This window comes from Microtus oregoni, unplaced genomic scaffold (assembly GCF_018167655.1).
Source record: "Microtus oregoni isolate MIOR12 unplaced genomic scaffold, Mior012 000050F_ref0000143, whole genome shotgun sequence".
In the NCBI taxonomy this organism is placed as follows: Eukaryota; Metazoa; Chordata; class Mammalia; order Rodentia; family Cricetidae; genus Microtus; species Microtus oregoni.
The window spans coordinates 8,005,009-8,025,168 of NW_024543256.1; the positions used below are offsets into that span (position 1 = coordinate 8,005,009).

Here is a 20,160-nt window from a genome sequence, read left to right on the forward strand (position 1 = left end):
TAATAGGAGCTCACCAACTCTAGGCAGACAGGGAAGGAACCAGGATAGGATCAAACTAGTCCTTCTGAATGTGAGTGACAGTTGTACGGCTGGCGCAGACTTTGGGGCCACTGGCAGTAGCACCAGGTTTTATCTCTACTGCTTCTACTGGGTTTTTGAGAACCCATTCTCTTTGGATGGATACCTTGCTCAGCCTAGATATAGTAGGGAGGGCCTTGGACCTTCCACAAAGCAATGTGCTTTACCCTCTCTAAGGAGTGGATCAGCGGTGGAGGTGGAGGGGAAGGTGGAGGAAATAGGAGGAGGGGAAGGAGTGGGAACTGGGATTGGTATGTATAATGAAAACAAAGATAGTTTGTTTTCTTTTAAAAAATAAAATAAAAAGAATTTGTGATCACCAAATAAAAGTATGTGGCAGAGCCAACGAGGAACAATTCTCATCACCATAGTGAAAGAGACACTTCAGAGAGCACCAAATGTATACCTGTTGCTGACCATGCTTCAGATGTCACGGAAGGCTGTTAGGGAACATTTGCCTGGTCAGAGTGCTAAGCTTCTAGCTGTCAGAGGGCAAGGGGAATGCAAATGAGTTTCGAGGACAAACACAAAACAGAAGCACGTAAGAGATAACTCTGTTTGTCATCTACATGGAGTTCTTCGAGGTAACATAAGCAGAAGAGAAGAACAGAGAAGCAAATGCAAGCCCTCGCAAGGACACCAGAAAAGAGGAAATTCCAGTCAACTGGAAAGATCAGTGATCGGAAAGAAGATCAGCATTTCAGGTAGTCAAAATCAAACAAGGGGGAGGGGGGCTTTCCGTGGCATCAAATACAGCAAAGGACTAGAGGAAGAAAAGCAAGAAGTGATCTGACCCTGACTGGGGGAAGTTCACAGTGGCTTCTGAGGTTAAGCCATTTCTGGGTAGGTAGGTAGAGGGTTTCTGTTATATAAACACTGGCTCATATAGAACGAGGTATTTAGATCAACCTCTTGTTTTTCCCAGAACATTAATGAGTCATTATAATTAGAGTCACTCATTCATTCATTTATTCCATTAGCATTTATGGTGCTCTCATAAGCGCCTAACTCCACTAAGCTTCATGGGGTAGGTACCTAATAGAAAAGCCGTAATTAAATCACAATGAACCTTCTTAGAAGTAATCTAGGCAATGTTTTCAACTAGCGACGTCTTAAAAAATGAAAGTCTCACTTCCCTGTAGCTATTTTTAATTTGTGTATATTTTTTCCTTTCCTTTTTTTTTAATTAGGAAGGTTAGGTTTGCCAATCTAGAACTGGGGGCATCAATTTGAAGGAAAAAAAATTAGTAAAATCAGAATACTGTGGGGAAAGGTAGAAACGGTATTTTTATCTTGTGCTAGATTTTACTCTACACAGAAACCCACACAACATAGTCTAAAGGAACCAGATCAGTTTACACACACAAATGCTTATATTGCCTTCCATCGCCATAACTTAAAAGACGTGTTTGACCACGCCACCGGCAAAGTGCTAATTTAGATGTTGATGGTGGGGGGAGTTAAAAAGAGAAAATCTCAAAGAATCTCATGTGCGCTCTGAGGGAAACAGAAATGGTATTTATACCTTGTATTAGGTATGCATGCCCACAACTTTGATGCCTACAACATAAACTGACCGTTCACATGGACTAGGCCATGGAAAACTACCAAGCATTCTCCATTTTCAGAAAACATGCCTAGAGAGCGCTGGTCTCCAACTGGAGCTCAGAGCCCCGTGCAGTGCAGAATCTGATTCCTGACAGGAAGGCAGCCCATTGGATGCATTCAACACACCAAAGATGGTCGTTTGAAATATGGGTATGAGGGGGCTGGAGAGATGGCTCAGCGGTTAAGAGCATTGCCTGCTCTTCCAAAGGTCCTGAGTTCAATTCCCAGAAACCACATGGTGGCTCACAACCATCTGTAATGGGGTCTGGTGCCCTCTTCTGGCCTGCAGGCATACACAGACAGAATAATGTATACATAATAAATAAATAAATATTAAAAAAAGAGAAATATGGGTATGATATAGAGAAAAAACAACAAGTTTGTCAGATTTGTACAACAACAAAGCTTCAACAGAATTTTTTTATGAAGACTCAAATGCAGGCCATTGTCACAGAAAGAATTCATTCGCTGAACTATTACAGGTGTCAGTTCAAGAAAGGGCACTGGTGGCAAGTGCCTAATCTTGCCCTGCATCACTAGAACACAGGTTTACAGCCCAATGTGCACAGGCATATGATAGCTTTATGAGTGGCCTCGTGTACTGTGCCATCCAAAATGAGCCCAGCTGAAAACTAAGCCACTCAGAAGTGGATAGGGAGGTGTAGTATTTTTATTTTCTTTTTCTGCTTCCCATATTTTAATTTCCTACAGCTATTTTTTTAATTTATTTATTTATTAAAGATTTCTGTCTCTTCCCCGCCACCGCCTCCCATTTCCCTCCTCCTCCCCCAATCAAGTCCCCCTCCCTCCTCAGCCCGAAGTGGAGGTGGGGGTTCCTTGGACTTTCCTACAGCTATTTTTAATGAGAAAAAAAAAACCTTTTTACAAAAACTAAAGAAAACCTTAAAAGACTTTTGGAGATAAAACTGTCTTTGAAAAGCTATTGTGGTGACCCTTGCAATGCTTTTTTTACTTACCGTCATTAACCCCTATGCCTAGAAATCGGACATCGCATTGGGAGTGTCCCTGCCTTTGTATTCCTAGCATTATGTCCAAAAGCACACATATCCAAAATTCAAGAATACCCTTTTTACACTTCAAGCATCTCAACACAACTACCGAAAGTTCATTAACCACATTTTTGTTGTTTTTAGCATCTACTAATGGCCCCCAAATGGGTTTCATTATGAAATTTTGTGTTTATGTACATACGCTCATGGTGGAGTATGCACGTTGACACCTCAAGTGTCAGGTGCCAGCCATCTTTTTTTGTTTCTTGAGACAGAGTTTCACTAGCATGGAACTCACCAGGTAGGTGAGGCTGGGGGGCCAGTAGGCCCCAAGTATCTTCCTGTCTTCACCTCCCCCGCACTGGGATTACAAGCATGTACCACCACACCTGGATCTTTTAAGGTGGGTCCCAGGGATAGAACTCAGATCTTTGTCTTTGTGTTTTGAAGCCAAGGCAAGCAGTTTAACCGAACTAGCTCTCCAGCACCATAGGTTGTTTTGGTCTTGTTTTTCTTTTTCTTTCTTTCTTTCTTTTTTTTTTTTTTGGACGAAGAATTAGGGCCTCATGCCTGCTAGGCAAATGCCCTGGACCCCAGTCTCATTACACTTTTATGCATGTATATAATATACTCAGATTATATCCCATTCATTACCCTCTCTTGTGCCCTCTTCCCCTCCAACTAGTCCCCTTCCTTATCATAAACTGGATAGTTTCTTGATCATTTTATTGAGAATAACTGACTCATCACCATGAATCTGTGGACTCTGAGATGAAGCAGCGTTCACTACTGGATGCACAAACAAAAACTCAGAAGAAAAATAATTTCATTATTCTAATAACACAGCTTACATAATTTCTTATGCAACATTCCAATACAAACTATACCACCAAAAAAGTCTGATCTCTTAAGAAAATGCTAAGTACACTTTATTTAATGACTTGGAATGTGATTTCATCATAGAAAACACTATTTTTAGACAGTACTCCTTTTTTAATAACAGACTCAAGGCCTTGGCTTACCTTTCATCCCTAACCTAAAAGTGGGGCTACACATGGAAATGCGGGGCTTCACTTTCTCAGTGGAAAACAACTATTCCAGGAGATTTTATAAAAGTGAAAACAATTCTTTTAGAGGAAATGCAGTGTTTATTGTGTAAAAGGTTTATATTTATTAATCAAGGATACAAGCCAAAACAAACAATATTAAAATTAACCAAGATGGTGACAGTTGATGTGAACTATTATTTCAGCTTGGTGAGGAAAACCTAGCTAAAGTTAATCAAGATAAGTTCCATTAAATTCATAAAGGAAATACAACTGTTCTGATACCATTAAAGTAATAATAACCTTTCAAATAACGAAGTATAATCCGTATAAATGCCTTAGTTTGGAGACAAAAATACATACACTGTGTGCTGAAAGCTGATGTGTCACAGAATGTGGGCAGTGGCTCTTAAGTCTTAGTGCTTTGCACCGAGACGCTTACCACCCCCCAGGAATACTAATGATGGGCAGAACCGATGACGACCTGGAAAGAAATTAGACAATATGACTCTATCAACAGAGACTAATGAAACATTTTCCTTCTTGGTGCAGATTATACAATCAAGCCACAGATTCTTGACTAGCAAGAGGCCCACCCAGGGAAGCCAATTTTCTATCATACTACATCAACAGCAAATTCATAGGGGTTAAATTGCCATCAACACTGTATCAAAATGGCAAATTCACAGGACGTTTTACAGCCACCACACTGAGAAATAAAAATCAAGGGAAACATGGGGCAATATTTCAGTTACAATTTACTAGCTCTTCCAGTGTTCAGATCCAGGCATGTAAGAATAGGACAGAAAGTGGACATAGACACAATACACAAATGTCTTGATTGAATCAGTCTCCTGGTAGAGTTCTCCAGGCTAATAAGATGTCAGTCTCCATCCAGGCAACATTAAAACTCGCAAGGGTAACCTTAATATCCAAAAATTAAAGAAAAAAAGGTTAATTTGGTTATTACCTAAATTTCACCACCTGCATTTCCCCACTAATGATGACTTCCCCATGTGCTCCCAGTTAAAATATGACAGGCACACTAGATTCAACCAGTAACAACTGCCCCCCCATATCTGGTTTCTGGTTTAAGCCAGATGAACTTAATTCACCTACATCTAGTCTATCAGAAATATTTTTCTACCAAGCAACACTTTAAGCACTGGCTAAGACTGTACGGTAAATGCAAATTACGATCTAGGGGCAATGCCAACATTAGCCAAGAGCAGGGCATATTTCCCCTAACACTTCATGAATTAAAGCTCATGGTTATATCTTTGTTTCTCCACACTCTGGGTCAAAATACATGAGAAAGGAGACCTCTGGGGATCTTTAGGTTGACATGTGGAGGTGAGCCCTGAAATCCAACAAATTCTTTTATTGAACAAATGCTTGAAAAGGTAAGCACGGATTAACTAATACTTTCAGACCAGCCTTGCGGACAGAAACATGAGCTGCCTATACAGTGCTTACACAGCAACAAGAGGACTTAAACAAGCTACTAGAGAACACCTTGGAAAACAGTTCATAATTCCTACGCACAAGCTACCATAATATCAATATGAACAGGGTTAAGAACCAAACTGAACACACCTTAAAGTTGGAGAGGAATAAGCCCGCGTGTATACTGCTTATACTATTTCATACTGATTATTTGTTATGGCACGAGAGAGGCAGTAGGCGAGAAAGATTCCAATTAGCTGGAGAGAAAATAAGAACAAAATTTAAAACACACACATATAAAGAAATTAAAGTGCTCAGGATATGAGTGTATCCTCATCTTATTTGTAATTCATCAATGATTTTCTTCCTTGAGTTTCCCCTACATGACGAAGTTAGCTACTTCTTCAGCGCCTAGGTCACATTCAAAGAATCTTAAATGCCTTACTACTAACCATGACCCAGAACTTCACAACAAACACTAAAGGGAAATTCAAGAGTCATGGGTCAGCTACTGAAAAGAAAATGAGGGTAATGTTTATAATACACATCAAGTAAAATCCCAACCAATATGAACAAGTAATTTCTTGGATGTACTTGTGCTGTTCAGTACAACAGACATTAGACTTCTGTGGCTGCAGAGGACTTTAACAAAGTTAGAACAACTGGGGTTTTAATCTTATCTACTTCTCAGAATGAAGGTGGCTAGTAGCTGCTCCAGTGGTACAGATTTAGATAGTAAGAAATGCGACTTTAAAAATATATTGGAACTATCCTGTTAGTCTTACTTCTATAATGCTTAAGGTAAAAAACAACAAATAAAAGCTTTAAAAATTCACTCCAAATCACACAAACTTTTTATGTTACAGTGAGCAGCACAACCCGGGAAAAATTCAGTCTATAACATAACTAGATAACAGGCACATATGAAATGGAGACTGGTGGGACCTATTTACAACCCGCCAGCCAGTTGTAGCCCAGGAAAAAAAGACTTTATAATAAAGTTTTAGAGCCCTGACTAATACTGACCACAGAGTAAAACCAAGATTCCTATCAATTCATCTTTTGACCAACTATGAGAATATTGTGTCTTCCCATGGTTAACTGCTTTCAGATAATATGTACCAGACCTGGGATGTGCCTCAGTGGTAGAGTGCTTGCATACTATTGGTTAAGACTCTTGTTTAAGCCCCCCCCACACACATGCATATATGTATGTTGTATACTTACTGGTAGGATTAAATTCTAAGTCTTACATTTATAGATTGAAGGCATGATTGGCTATGACAATGGGAATTAAAATTTAGATTTATTTGTATTTGTGTAAAACATGAGTCAGAAAACCCTCCACTTGAAAGATAAATTAAGACTCAATTACAAGTCAAAATCAATAATATACACCCAAAGTAAGTCCCATGACATCACCAAAAGTTAAGCCAGAGTGTTGCTATCCTGTGATGGATAACTGACTGCTTTGTGAGAAATAAGACTTCCCTTACATTGCCCTCACTGTTCAGTCCCCTGAAGTAAAACCTTCCTGTCTTAACAGTGAAACCGAGCTAGGTGTGCTGGCACATGTCTTTCATCACATCCCTTGAGAGGAAGAGGCAGCTAGATCTTCTTGAGTTCAAGGACAGCCTGGTTTATATTTTGAGTTCCAGACCAGCTAGGACTACATTGTGAGACTCTGTCTCAAAAAAAACAAAACAAAACACAAAAACAAAAGTAAAAAGTAAAAATCCCTTCTCCTGTAACTACAAGAATAAGACATTTCCCAAAGAGCAAAGAAAACTTACCTGAAAGCAAGCAACTCCAAAAGAAATTCCAGCAACGACTCCCATTTCTGATTCTATAATTGTCATAACCTTCATGAAACAACCCTAATGGCAGAGGAAAAGACATTGGGTACAAAACAAGAAAAGCTGTGCTGTTCTTCCTGGCAATTACTGTTTTGATCACTCAGCTGTCCACAGAAGATGGCCTTGGGCAGCTGCTAGCCTTTGACTATCATTGTACTGAAATCTAGCCTGTACATCCGCCCTCAGTCGCAACTAGTTCCACCTTCTGGATTAAACATTGGGCATTCACTTTCTAGTTGTATGGAATGAAGTACCAGCTCCCCTACAAACTTCAGAGTAAGTATATTCATGCGAGTTAACACTTGTGTTCATTTGGTATTCCACTAAATCCTCAAATACCATCAGATAAAAAGTCCTAAGAGGGTCCTTACTTCTTTGTTGACTTTATCTTTGTCCCTCTGTGGAGTACAACCTTCCAGCTTACAGCAGCTCTTGGGAAATCCTGTTTCTGAATAATAATTAGTATCTTCCCAATCTCCAGAGTCGGTGACACCACAACAATGCAACTGAGAAAAAAAATTGTTAAAAGCATTTGTAGTCGTTCATGTTACTGGTTTGCAGCCAGACATTTCACCTTCTGGCATCTTCTATTGTACTATGGGACCAAAACAATATGCAATACACTAATATACTCGACCGTTTCTCTTCTTCATATCCTAGAGACTGGCATTTGATTCCAATGATAAGCATGAAAGTTTTCAACTGGCTTTCCTGCACTATTGTAGTTGGCACTAACAGTATTTGTCTATGATGTAAGTGGAGAGGAAGGGACAAGGACACGTAGGTAGACCAGCACACAGCTATGCAGTATCGCCCCACACTACTTTTCCATAGCAGGAAACACCTAGCAGCCCAGCTCCATCCTTTCCTGTGAGGCAATAAAGAATGTGCTTCGCTCCTGAAAGGGCACCAGCTCTAACCACTTACCATACTTTGGATCTTGTCTACAGCTTCGCTCCTATAATCCCTTGTGGAGTTGTACTCCTTCAGAGCGTTTACATAGTTACTTTTAAAGCTGTTCTTGATCTGTATTGGAAAAGTGAAATGCCAATAAACAAAGATTCTAGAAACTACTTTGCGTTTCTCTACCAAATAAGAAACTCTTAGGTCTGGCCAATGGTTCTATCTTTGATGTGTGGGGTAATGAACTTCCATTGTCCAAGCCGGTCTCCTTGGCTGAAAGGGCTATCAAACAAAACGTTACAATATAATACCTACAAGTTCAAGGTGCTGTGAGAGCATGTACATTTATCTTTCTCCACGTGAAAGTCTGACGCCTATCGAACCAAGTTGCAAACTTTTCATTTGGAAGACTGCACTAACAGTTCAAATAGCACTCAAATACACCCTCCCTACTTGATGAATAGCTTCTCAGTAGTGCTATGCCTCCTGGATTTTAATATATGACTATTAATGTTTTGATGATTTACATTAACTATAACTTTTCAAAATGTGACTTAGGAGAAGGTCTTAATTTTGTTATAAATGCTGTATTTTACTTTCCCCTTAGTAGTGCTATAAAGCTCCACTTTAATAGGTGTTTATGCATCAAATTACAACTAGAAATTAATGTGATTGCCGTATCATTTTCTTCTAGTGATTATCATCCTACAAATTTTTGAATGTTCACTTACATTAAAGGTATGTCAGAGTTTTTACTAGAAATTCACTCTTTTCAGATGCAGATTGAAAGCATAGCTTGAAATAGAGCTTGAAGTGGGGTATGAAAATTAATGAAAGCTGTCGAACTGCACTACATAGGCTACCTGAGATAGGAGGATAAATTGGAATGCAGTATGATTGTCTATGTCGGGCTTACCTCATGTCTGAACACAAATCCTACAATAGCAGCAACTAGTTCGACCAAAAAAATGAGGGTCAGAAACATCGCATACTGTGGGGTAAAAATTAAAAAAAAAATAAAGTTCAAGTTAGTATAAATAAGACTCATCGCAGCTACAAGCGGGGGATGGCTGGAATTCTGAGCAACCAGTTCAACAGATTTTTTGTTGCAAAGAACAAGGAAAGCAGTATCAAATATGCAGTCTACTTAAATATGGAAGCCTGTTAGTTTCTTTCATAAGGAATGGGAAAAGTGTAAAAGCTATAGTTAGCTCTGAGAAACGAAGACACAAGGCTAGAACATCTCAGACTTTTCTAGGGAAATCAAGACTAGTTTAAAGAAACCAAGGACTCACCAGTTTCAGCATCCATGCAGAAGCCCGACAGGTAGCAAAACAACCAAAGGTGCCCAAGAGAATAATGACAGTGCCCGTGCCAATGAGCACAAAAGGGACATTGGTGGCCTTCTCATTTAAGAGGGAAAAATAATTTTCCAGGCTCACCTTGCCCCATATGCCAACGGCAAGAAGGATAACACCAGTGATCTACATGAGAAATCAGAGAAAGAAACAATGAGGCACTGTACAAGCATGTATCTTCTATCATAAACTCAGGAAGTGTCTAAGATACAATGCATGTGAGAATTAATTTAGCAGTCTGGTTGTCACAGCGCGGTGGCTAGGATAAGGGGGTGGGGGTGGGGGCAGGTACTGACGAGGTAGGAAAGGGTTCTGCAAATCAAGGAAGCGTGTGGACAAGGCATCTACTCAAAATTGCATAAATCCATCTGTTTTACTGTGTAAAACACATACCCCATGGCATACGTATCTAGAGATCAAAATTTCCTCAAGCAATTTACTCCAGTCTGAGAAAGAAAGCCATCTTGTAAGGGGGAGGGTAAAAAGCGTTTCTGGATTCCAGAAACTTCTTGCATCCCCCATCCCTAATTCGGGGATGGGGATACAAAGGGACGGTACACAAAAGAAAAGCCAAGGATAGACTGGCAGGGATAGAATCACACCATACTTACTGTGGAAAACTCCCCTCTTATGAAGCAATGAAAAGAGAGATATTATTATGCAAAAGACCCCTCAAAGGGAAGGGGAGAAGCCTCTCCTCTCCGAGGTTCAGGGACACCTCCTGTGCTCTAAGGGTCTTAACTCCGTTCTTCATCTCTCGCTCTGACCTCAATCTCCTAAGACATCTGGGTCCCACTTCAACCAGGCATCTCACACCAAGTCCCCAGCACCAATGCTACAACGCCCCGGCTCCAATCTCGGAGACCCCGTCACTATGGCCTAGGCCACACGTCGCCAGCGCCAGGGTCTCCTGAACCACAGCCGCCCAAACCTCATCCCATTCCAGACTTGAGGTTCTCTGCTCCGGGTCACACCCACCACCTAAGCCAGGGTTCCCCAGCCGTCCCCGTGTCTCACCCAAAAGATGAAAGTGTAGATCAAGAGAACGCTTTTTAAACAAGTAATGACTGGTTTAGTCTGCAGCCTCCGAGATGGGGACGCCATAACTAGCCCGACACCCTGCGCCTCCGCCACCGGGCGATCTCTCGAGCCAGCCAGGCGCGGGAGTTCCCGAGTTTTCCCGGAAACTGCCGAAAACTTACGAGTCTCTGCAACTGAGAAGAGCCGGAAACACGCTACGATTTTCTAGAGGGTCAAGTCTAGGAGGCTGTCCGGATCGCAACAATTTCGGAGCGCCCCCTGCTGAAGGTTACTAAAAATTCTATCTAAAGGTTCTAGTGGGGCGTGCTTCATTTATTTTTTTTTTTGTTCCTCCCATGGAATCTTCCCCGTCTCCCACCCACCCCTCTTCTTCCCCTTCGGGTTTTTTTTTTTTTACTTCATCCTAAGTGTCTATCACCGCCCGCAGTGCTGGAAGGTCCGGCCTCCCAGGTCCCTAGTGTCCTAAAAGAAAAGAATAAAAACAAAAATCAGATCATCCTCCACTTAGATACGATTTTTGCTTCTCATGGGAATGACAGGGTAGGGATATTTTCTTCTAATCAAATTCACAGCATTTACATAAAATGCACATAAATACAAATGAATTAATAAAGTGGTATAGGCACCCTGATCTCCCCTTTTACTGATGCAGTAATTCATTCCCTAATGTTTTCTTTCAAGAAACGGAGACTGTTCTTGGATGCAAAGACTCAGTGGCAATATATTGATTGATGTATATACCTATTTCCTTAATAAAATATACCCTTTCATGAAAAAATGGTAATCTCTGGAGAATCTGAGTTGAAACAAACACCAATCATACAAATTTATATATTCCTTTGTCTATACAGTAAGACATAGCAGTAAAGTTTTATAATTGGATATACAGACATTTAAAATGTAAGAATGAAATATGCTATTTTCTCCTGCTAAATCATGGGTGAAGGTACTTGCTTTGGTGTTATGTATTATGAACATATTGATCTATATTGTTATATCACAGAATGCATATTGAGGACTGGCTTCTTAATTAAAATGCAAGCTCTTTGAGGGCGGAGATGATTAAGTGTGTGCTGTCAACATTGGTCTCTATGCAATATACCTTATATTCAACACAGACTTAACAGCCAGCTTATATATTCACAGAAGACAAGTGGATGCCCAAATTTTTTCTACTTGAAACTTTGCTTGGAACACACGCCACCACAGAAACAGAGAACAAGAAAGTTCCATTGACTTGACCATGCAGAGCTTTCCTGTGCTTTAAATATTGACCTAGGACCAGTTCCTGTAACATCCCACCAGACGTCTGCAGTCCCGGGAAGCAACATTTGGAAAATGAGTTACTTAATTGGCAGGGTTTCTGCTAAGTTTTATCACCAAATTGCAAAGGTGTAATACACAAATGCATGGAAAATAGAGTGTGTGTGTGTGTGTGAGGGGGGAGGGAGGGGAGAGAACATACTCCTATAAACACTTTGAGGTAAAGTCCTCAGGAAACGTCCCAGACATCCAGCTTTTAAAATACATTTACCATAGCTACAGTGTGGCAGCTGAGGGAAACCTGCCCTAAGTGTATCTAAAGCTTCCTTCTTAAGCTAACTGACCTCCTCTGAGGAGTCCTGTATTAAAAACAACAAATATCAAAGAAGTTTTGCCAGCTCCTTGTCATTCTAAACAGAAAGTTTCTTCTGAAGTTTAGATTTGTTCCGTGGCCTAGGAGGGATTTTCATTGTAAGCCTGAGAGCAAAGTAATATTTTTGTGTCTGAAGCAAAAACAAACCAGCTCAATCTAAAAGGCACATCTTATTTCCAAGAATGTGTTGACTTTCCTTCTCCCTTCCTCTGCCACTTACAACGCTGCTTTGTTTGAAGTACAGTCAAAGCCAAACTAAACCGAAAGCCGACATGGAAATTAAATATTCCTATGGCCACAACACCTTGTACCAATGCCTCCTGCCTCGCTACACCCACTTTCTCCCTGCTGTGCCACCAAATCCTAAAGTTCAGTTTAGTTAAAACCTAGGCTAGTGTCTGGACCCAAAACCAAAGTGACAATTAATCCCATCTAAAGCAGCTTAACATATGCTTCTCTAGGCCATAAGATAAACGTATTCCTTCAAGTATTAATGGCTGCGGTACTGAGCACTGTGTACCAACCACTACTGCCTTGATACCTGCTGCCTCTTACCTACCACACAAACTCCCTATTATGAGCTCAACTATCACTCTCCTCACTTTACAGTTGAAAGCCCAGGTTCAAAGAGGCTGATTAACTTGCCTAAGACCAAGCCCCATATACCTCTGCTTCCTTCAGCAGACACAGGGCGCTCTCTGAAAGGAGACATGACTAATGTAAAAACAAGCAGTTCTCTTGACTCAGATGGAGCCAAGATCGTTGCTGCTCAGACTTTAGAATCACAAATAGACGCTCCACAGAGTCCCTAAAGGGCCTGCTGCCTCCAGTTCCACCTTGTTCTTGGAGAGGGGGAAGGTTAAGTTTTGCTTTTGCTCTAACAGTCCACTCACTTACGTAGTACCACTATCTCCAAGCAGCAAGGCAGAGACTCCAGTCCTTTTCTTTTCTAGTTCAATCTGTTATTTTCTCCGCATTTTGGGCAAGAAGAATACACTTGATGCCAAGAAAATATTTTCCTTAAATATTTTGCTACTTGTGTTGCATTTAGTAGAGATTTGAGTCTCTTTCCTATCAAATTCCTGTAACCTTCAAGATTAGGTTTAAATGGTTTTCTTTGGCAGGTATCGGGCATGAGAAACATTATAAATAAAAGCTCCCTCTTAAGTCAGATGTCCTCCATGGCACCCCAATTCCTTACCCCTATTAAACTCAAACAAAATCTTAACTCATTCCCTACTGCCTTGCCAACATGAAATGTCTGTTGCACACCAAGCCCAACAGGATTATCTTCTGAACAAGACTTGTTCCCTATTCCCTGCCAACCTTTGAACAGTAAAGCTATTTCCTCCATTCAAAGTCCACCTTCATTCCAATTTGCCACCCTAACTCTTCACCCCAACAGCAACAATGTTCTCCCTCTCACATCCCAGCCCTCTAACATTAGTGCTTGAGTCTAGCCAGATTCTGATCTTCACTTAGACCGTTAGTCCGTTATCAGAGTTACTCACCTACTCTACATCCTGCTATCTAGATGTGCAGACACTACAGAAGAGCCTGTGGGCCAGGGCCACTGCACCTCCTTTTAAACCCTCGGAGCACCTAGGACATAATGCTTCATTGATGACCTCATCCTGTTTTCAGCCAATCCCTGTTTAACACGTGGCTCAATAAGATCACGGCTGGTCTAGAAGTAACAGACTCAAGAGCTGACTATTGAAATTAAATAAGAGCTGTCAAAATCATTCTAGTATTACACTGTCACAAAACAGGGAACTTAATCTGAACTGCTACATAATGTCTTCAAGCATTCTTAGTCTGTCTTTGAAACCAGTAAAAAGTCGGAGTAGATTTTATTTCATATTCACATAATAACCTTAGCATTTTTACTTTCTTATCCTTTTTCTAACATACTTTCACTTTCCCTTGGCTAAACACATAAGATAAAATTTAAACACACCTCCAAGCTTTCTGAAAATTTAATATTGGCTGTTACACAATCTTACATATTATAATTCCATCAACTCCTGCCCGACCCCTCGCCACCTCATCATTGTCCCCTGCCAGCCACACCACCACCACCACCCTGGCCGTGTCAACATTCTTTTTGCTTTGTTTTGTTTTGGTGGGGGGGAGTTTTGTTCTGGGATTTTTTGTTTGTTTGTTTGTTTGTTTGTTTGTTTTCTGAGACAGGGTTTCTCACTGTAGCCTTGGCTGTCCTGGAACTCATTCTACAGATCAGGCTGGCTTTGAACTCACAGAGATCCACCTGCCTCTGTCTCCTGCATGCTGAGATTAAAGGAGTGTACCACCAGTGCCCTGCCCATATTAACATTCTTAAGTTGAAAATGATCCTGAACTTTAATAACCCTAGCATGTGCTTTGTTTATATTCTCATCTTATCTTTCCAACCAAACACAACGAAGTGGTTTTGCTTAACTGTATACTCCAAAGTATCTAGCATAGTATTTTCCACACAAAGTAGGTGCTGCAGAAGTGTGTGTGTGTGTGTGTGTGTGTGTGTGTGTGTACCCCCAGCTGTTCTGGGTGAGGCACATCATTCTCATCCTAACCTATGTCAGGCTCTCTACTGGGAGCTGGAAACATAAAGAAGAGTAGAGCTAAGAACCTGGCACACTAGGCCCTCACAGTCTATTAGGGGTCAGTCAGAAGTTAAGAACAATGGCAATAGGGGTGATGTGTATGCAGTAATTAAGATGCATGCAAACTGCTGTGGGAGGCAAAAGAAGGGAAGGAAACTCCCTCTGACTGATTGCTCTGGGGCCTCTCGGGAGATGAGGCTTTCAGCTGGCCAAGAAAAGAGGGAGGGATTTGTGAAGGCATTCTGTCTGTACAAGTTCACAGAGGTGTCAAAGAAAGGACTCAAATCCCAGTGTGCTGGGAGCAAAGAGTAATGAGATGAATGCCCCACTCTAGGCTGAAGACAGATGTGGATGAAATGCCCCAGTCTAGGCTGAAGACAGATGTGGGCTTGCTTGTAAAGGAACAGTATGATGTGCCACGGTATGATGTGTCCTGCCATGTCGAGGAATGACTGTTCTCTAGGCCAAGGCCAAGTCAGAGCCAGAGCCGGTGCCAGTAAAGGAGTTATTTTAGGAAAGCCAACAACCTGGAAAAAATTTATTTTGCCTTTTCCCACCCATGAGAGAGAGAGAGAGAAAGAGAGAGAGAGAGAGAGAGAGAGAGAGAGAGAGAGAGTTCATATATTCACTTTTCCTACTCATGACTTAGGATATTCTGACCCTTGTTTATTTATTTAACTTTGTTTACTGTGACTCCCCTGAACCATCTCACCAACCAGTCCCCACAACCTGTCGGTGAAAGCTCAGTTTATGTCATTTCTTTTACCTGAGAATAGAGATGCCTAATTCTTTCCACCCCACCCCCTTCCTCTGGCCTCCTCCTAGAGTCCATAGAGACTGCACTATAACTTTTCATATTTTATTGCTACTGGTGTATTGTTTTCCAGTTGTCTGGGCCATCCTTCTCTCCTATGCTCACATAAATTCTCTGGGAACTGGATGCAAGTTCTATATGGCCAAAGGAACCACATTCCTTGCTCAACACTGTGTCACTGATGCTAACCTTATTTGATCTGAGCAACCAAGATTTCCCGAACACATTCAGTGGTCATAAGCACATTTTTGTTTGTTGTGATTTTTTTCTACTTTTTTTCACTGAAGTTTTTCAAGTGTCTAAAGCAATATAAGGTACACAGTAGATGTTCAATATATATTTTTGAACTAATTAAAAATGAATATCAAGATATCGGGGATTTTATGTGCTTTATCCACCATTCTGCCCACCACCCTTTCACTTTAGATAGTTGAAAATTTTATTAAATAATAAGGCACAATCAGCTCTTTTACTTTTGTATATCGTGCCACACTTTTGAACCCATGGTAGATATCCAATACACATATCTAACTGGTAGTTTGGAAAGAAAATAGATTTCAGGCTTACTATTGAACTTTGTAAAATTATGGCCCCATTCTTCCCTTGATAATCAAGATGTTATAAATGCACTTATACACACAGAGCAATTTTTCATCTACAACTATTGATTTTTTTCTTGGTGAAAGAATACTAATTTTTAGTCAAGTGTGGTGGTGCATGCCTTTAGTCCCATCACTTGGGAGGCAGAGGCAGGCCGGGCTCTGAGTTTGAGGCCAGCCTGGGCTACGGAGTGAAGTCCAGGACAGCCAGGACTACACAGAATAACCCTGTTTCGAAAATAAATCAAAAAAGAATACTGATTATTTCACAATTTTATACAGACATAGAAATTTATTTTGTTACACACATGAACTACTTACATAAATCCTACAGAACCCATTTAGTGGTGTTCTTACATGCACATATTTGTGGCTGCACACTTGGGACTGAATAAGAGGTTACACATTTTAGAGGGAACTGTGAGGATGTAGAAGGCTTTCAAAAGAGAGAGAGGAGGCGTGGAAATTAATGTAAATATAGAGCTCATGTTTAAAATTCTCCAAAAGGAAAACTGAGTTGTTGTTGTTGTTGTTGTTTAAAAGAAAGGGATGCACTTTGATCATATAACCCTCTCTTAGCACCTCACCAGGCACCAAATGACACCAAATTCCTTTTTGTTCCCAACAAGTCTCTACTCTACTTTCATGTCTGTTTTGTGCGTTGAATTAGGGTTGCCGAAATGAGCAAGAGTGGGGATACTGATGAATGAGGCAACTCACGAGTGACTGCACCATGGGAGAATATGACTTTCCTCCCCAGGAGCCATTAACGCTCTTTGGGGGTGGGGGTATCTGACAATTCCCTTCCCTCCCTTAATGGGATGTAGGTCTTATGCTTGCAGCCACTGCTGCTGTGAATTCATGAGTACAATAGCAATGTCACATCCAAAAGACAGCGTCTCACAGAAACTGCTGGTTTCTTTCTGATATCCCAGGATATCCTGGGACCTATTCTGCAGTTTAGGTTAATCTGGAATTTACAGTACCTCTGCTTCAGTGTCCCAAGTGCTGGAATTTTAGGTCTATACCACCAGATCCATCTAAACAGAATTTTCAAGAGATAGAAATGTTAATAACTGTGATTAGATAAAGGGTGTAAGGTGGTCTACACTATGTAAAAATAATGTCATTACCCGACAATGAGATGAAGAAAGCTTGCTTAGTGAAGAAAAAAAAATAGCCTTCTATCTGAGACCACTGAAAAACAGTTTAGCAATGAGCATCACCATGCCATGCATAGATTATTTAGGTTGACTTAAAGAGCCTTCCAGAAAAGCCTCACTAAGCATACTTTCCTTCCATTCATAGTATGGTAAATTAATCTTGGTTCTTCAGGCAAGTGTTGGTAAGGGAAGGGTATACTTCAGTTGTAGAATGCTCACGTGGCATGTGAAAAGCCCCAGGTTTGCTGGTCGGTTGTGGTGCACACAGTTAATCCCAGCACTTGGGAGGCAGAGTCAGGTGGATCTGTGAGTTCAAGGCCAGCCTGATCTACAAAGCAAGGTCTAGGACAGCTAGGACTGTTACACAAAGAAACCCTATCTCAAAAAAATAAGAAAAGTCCTAGGTTTGATTCCCTAAAACTACACACACACACACACACACACACACACACACAAAATGCATGATATTTTTTGTAAACATAATCTTATCATAAACTTATGGCCAGAGAAGGTTTTTTTATTTAAAGAGAAAGAAAAAGAACATAAAATTGGATGGGTAGGCAGGTGGGGAGGATCTGCGAGGAACTGGGGGAGGGGAAAACATGATCATGATGCATTGTATGAAAAAAAAATTCCAAAAGAACAACAACAAAAAGAAGTCAAATCATTGGTGGAAAAGTTTCAAAGTGGTCTAGCCCTGTATATCATGCCTGTGAAAACGTAACTGGGAATTTGGGAGAACTAAAGAACTTCAGGCATAATTTCCTAGGGAAAGCTAAAGTCAGCTACATCCCCCGCTCTCTGAAGCTGGTGAGATTCCTTTTCATTCAACCCTGACGTCATGCTGAGTCATAAAATGTAGTGTTCCTCCTGGACACATCTCTGGAAGTCCTTTGTTAGTCATCACTATACTCAGAGCTTGGGACCAGTGTCCCTCACACTTGCCCTGTTCTGCGGCAGACAGCCCCAGCTCCTCTAATCCTCCTGTTTCTCCTCCCCCGCCTAAAACTCTCTTCTTGAGGAGTAACAGCTATAGCTTTGGGGATAATATAGCTTTAAGACAACTTTTGGCAGATGCAAACGTCCCAACATCTGGGCAGTGTTACCAGAATCCCAGCGGCCCTGACAGACCAGGAGTCACTGGTTCTAGGAATGTTAAAATAGAAGGTTTTTCCCCCCCACGACTGATGAGAGGAGCAGAGAGCAAGGAGAAAGAGGAGAGAGAACGAGACCGCAAAAAAATAAAATAAAAAACAGGTAAGTACTGTACCTAATCCCTCACAGCATAGTGCCCCATTTCACAGCAGTGGAGAGGTCAGCAGACCCGGGACTCAGATGCTGGGCCTGGCCGTGGAGGGGGAGAACGGTTTTTAATGAAATTGGATCATACGCTGTTTTCATTTGTGCTGGCTGCAGATGCATGTTCCTGCTCTCTTCTCAGCTTCCAGCAGAAGGATGGCTCCCTCCGGTGAGTCCAATTTTTCAGTCTGAGACTGGGTAGGAGGTGGACAGGAGAGAGGTCATGGGCTCTAAGAGTCTGGGGGCTGACACAGGAAAACCTTTATTCCACTGCAAAGGAACTGTCTGGGGGCTGGTTATGAGAGACGGGTCAGTGATTAGCTCATTTCTCTGGCTCTTTTTTTTTTCACTCTTTTTTAGTTCCCTCTTGGTGATTGAATCCATCTATTCCCTTTATCTCCTTTAGACTTTCTTTTCTTGACAGCATCCTTAGCACAGCTTTCTACTTTCTTTACCCCCTACCTTATTCTCACTTTTCCCTCTCTCCTATTTCATAGCCACTGCAGATATGATGTCAAGGAGTGACAACTTGGTAAATGAAGTTTTGGCTTTATCAGATGGCCCTTTAAGGACCCTGCCCAGAATCTGCCATTGTTTTTTGCTCCTCCATTTCTGAGAATTGTTTCTCCTCTAAGCATGGCACTGCATGAAAAGCACGTGGGTGAACTGATGCTCTTGAAAGGCCCAGCGACTGGTTTCTGTATCAATGGGCAGCAAGTTCTAATACTGCTACTTGGGGAGTGTTTGTCCAGTAGCACCACAGATTCTCTTATCTCCTCTCATTAGTGTGGAGATTTCCCCAGAAAGGAAAAAGAGACAGCAATAGGAGCTTGGGCATACTGTCCTTGTGGGCCTCATTAGGTCCTCTTCAACCTCTCTGCCTATCTGCTAGTTCAGCAGGGCAAAACTGGAGGGGGAGGCTAGACTTAAAAGCCAGAAGTGACTGTCCAACCACTAATCCTCAAAACCCAAAGCTAAGAAGAGAGCACAATTATAGCTACTGCCTGGAGGCTAGAGAAAAGAAACACCCTGCCTGGTCCAATATGAAGTTAGCAATAATAACATGGCAAGAATATATCTCATGAGCTAGTTACTATTGCTCCTGGTTTATGCGTGAAGAGACAGAGGCTTAGAGAGGTTACCTCATTTGCTAGTTGGTGACAGAACTGGATTCATATCCAGATCTGCCTCGTTCTAGAGCTCAAGGTCTTGGACTCTATACATTGATACCTCCCCAGCTTCGTGGTTAAGAAACACTGAGTGAACAAAATTCATAACTGGCGGCCTTTGGATTTCCGGACTACCCCCCTCCCCCAATTCTATGTGACTTTTTGTTAGCATACCCCTGCTCTCAGAACTCCAGTGTTCCTCCCTGTGACTTGGATCACGCAATTGTCACACTCGATGGCACCAGAGTAAGTTGAGGATTAGTTGCTTAATGCCTTCCTCTTCCTGCCTGGAGAAAAGGGGACCATAAATTCAAATAAGTCTTATTATCCTATGAAGCAGGAAAGGTTTATGAGTCAGATTATACAACCGGAATTGATTAATGTTAAAATTTTCTTCCCCACAGATCCCATCTATCTGCTTCTTCTCACTTTTGCAAGTTCATAGCTGACTCGGTTCTGAAAGTCATTTTCCCCTTACCCCGATTCTTCCAGCCACCTAGCCCTTCCTCTTCTGAAGCTTCCCTGTTAAGG

At 41.4% G+C, this 20,160-nt stretch overlaps 1 protein-coding gene across 1 annotated transcript; it reads right to left on the reverse strand.

The window, feature by feature from the left end:
- Positions 1–3,827: 3,827 nt before the first annotated feature.
- On the reverse strand, positions 3,828–10,518 carry LOC121437156 (tetraspanin-6). The gene is made up of 8 exons (XM_041637001.1): positions 10,323–10,518; positions 9,243–9,431; positions 8,864–8,938; positions 7,972–8,070; positions 7,416–7,550; positions 6,982–7,065; positions 5,339–5,445; positions 3,828–4,666 (listed from the first exon to the last, which is right to left on the reverse strand). The coding sequence occupies exons 1-7, from the start codon at positions 10,407–10,409 to the stop codon at positions 5,377–5,379; spliced, it is 738 nt and encodes a 245-aa protein (XP_041492935.1). The 5' UTR covers positions 10,410–10,518; the 3' UTR covers positions 3,828–4,666; positions 5,339–5,376.
- Positions 10,519–20,160: the final 9,642 nt, after the last annotated feature.

Excerpts from the sequence above, each read along its gene's own strand:
- LOC121437156 (XM_041637001.1), bottom strand. The coding sequence starts at position 10,409 with ATGGCGTCCCCATCTCGGAGGCTGCAGACTAAACCAGTCATTACTTGT. Across the intron at positions 7,066-7,415 it reads AAGATAAAGTCAACAAAGAA|GGTTGTTTCATGAAGGTTAT; the intron begins GTAAGGACCCTC and ends CTCTGCCATTAG. Across the intron at positions 5,446-6,981 it reads TTGGAGTTGCTTGCTTTCAG|CTAATTGGAATCTTTCTCGC; the intron begins GTAAGTTTTCTT and ends TTTTCTCTCCAG.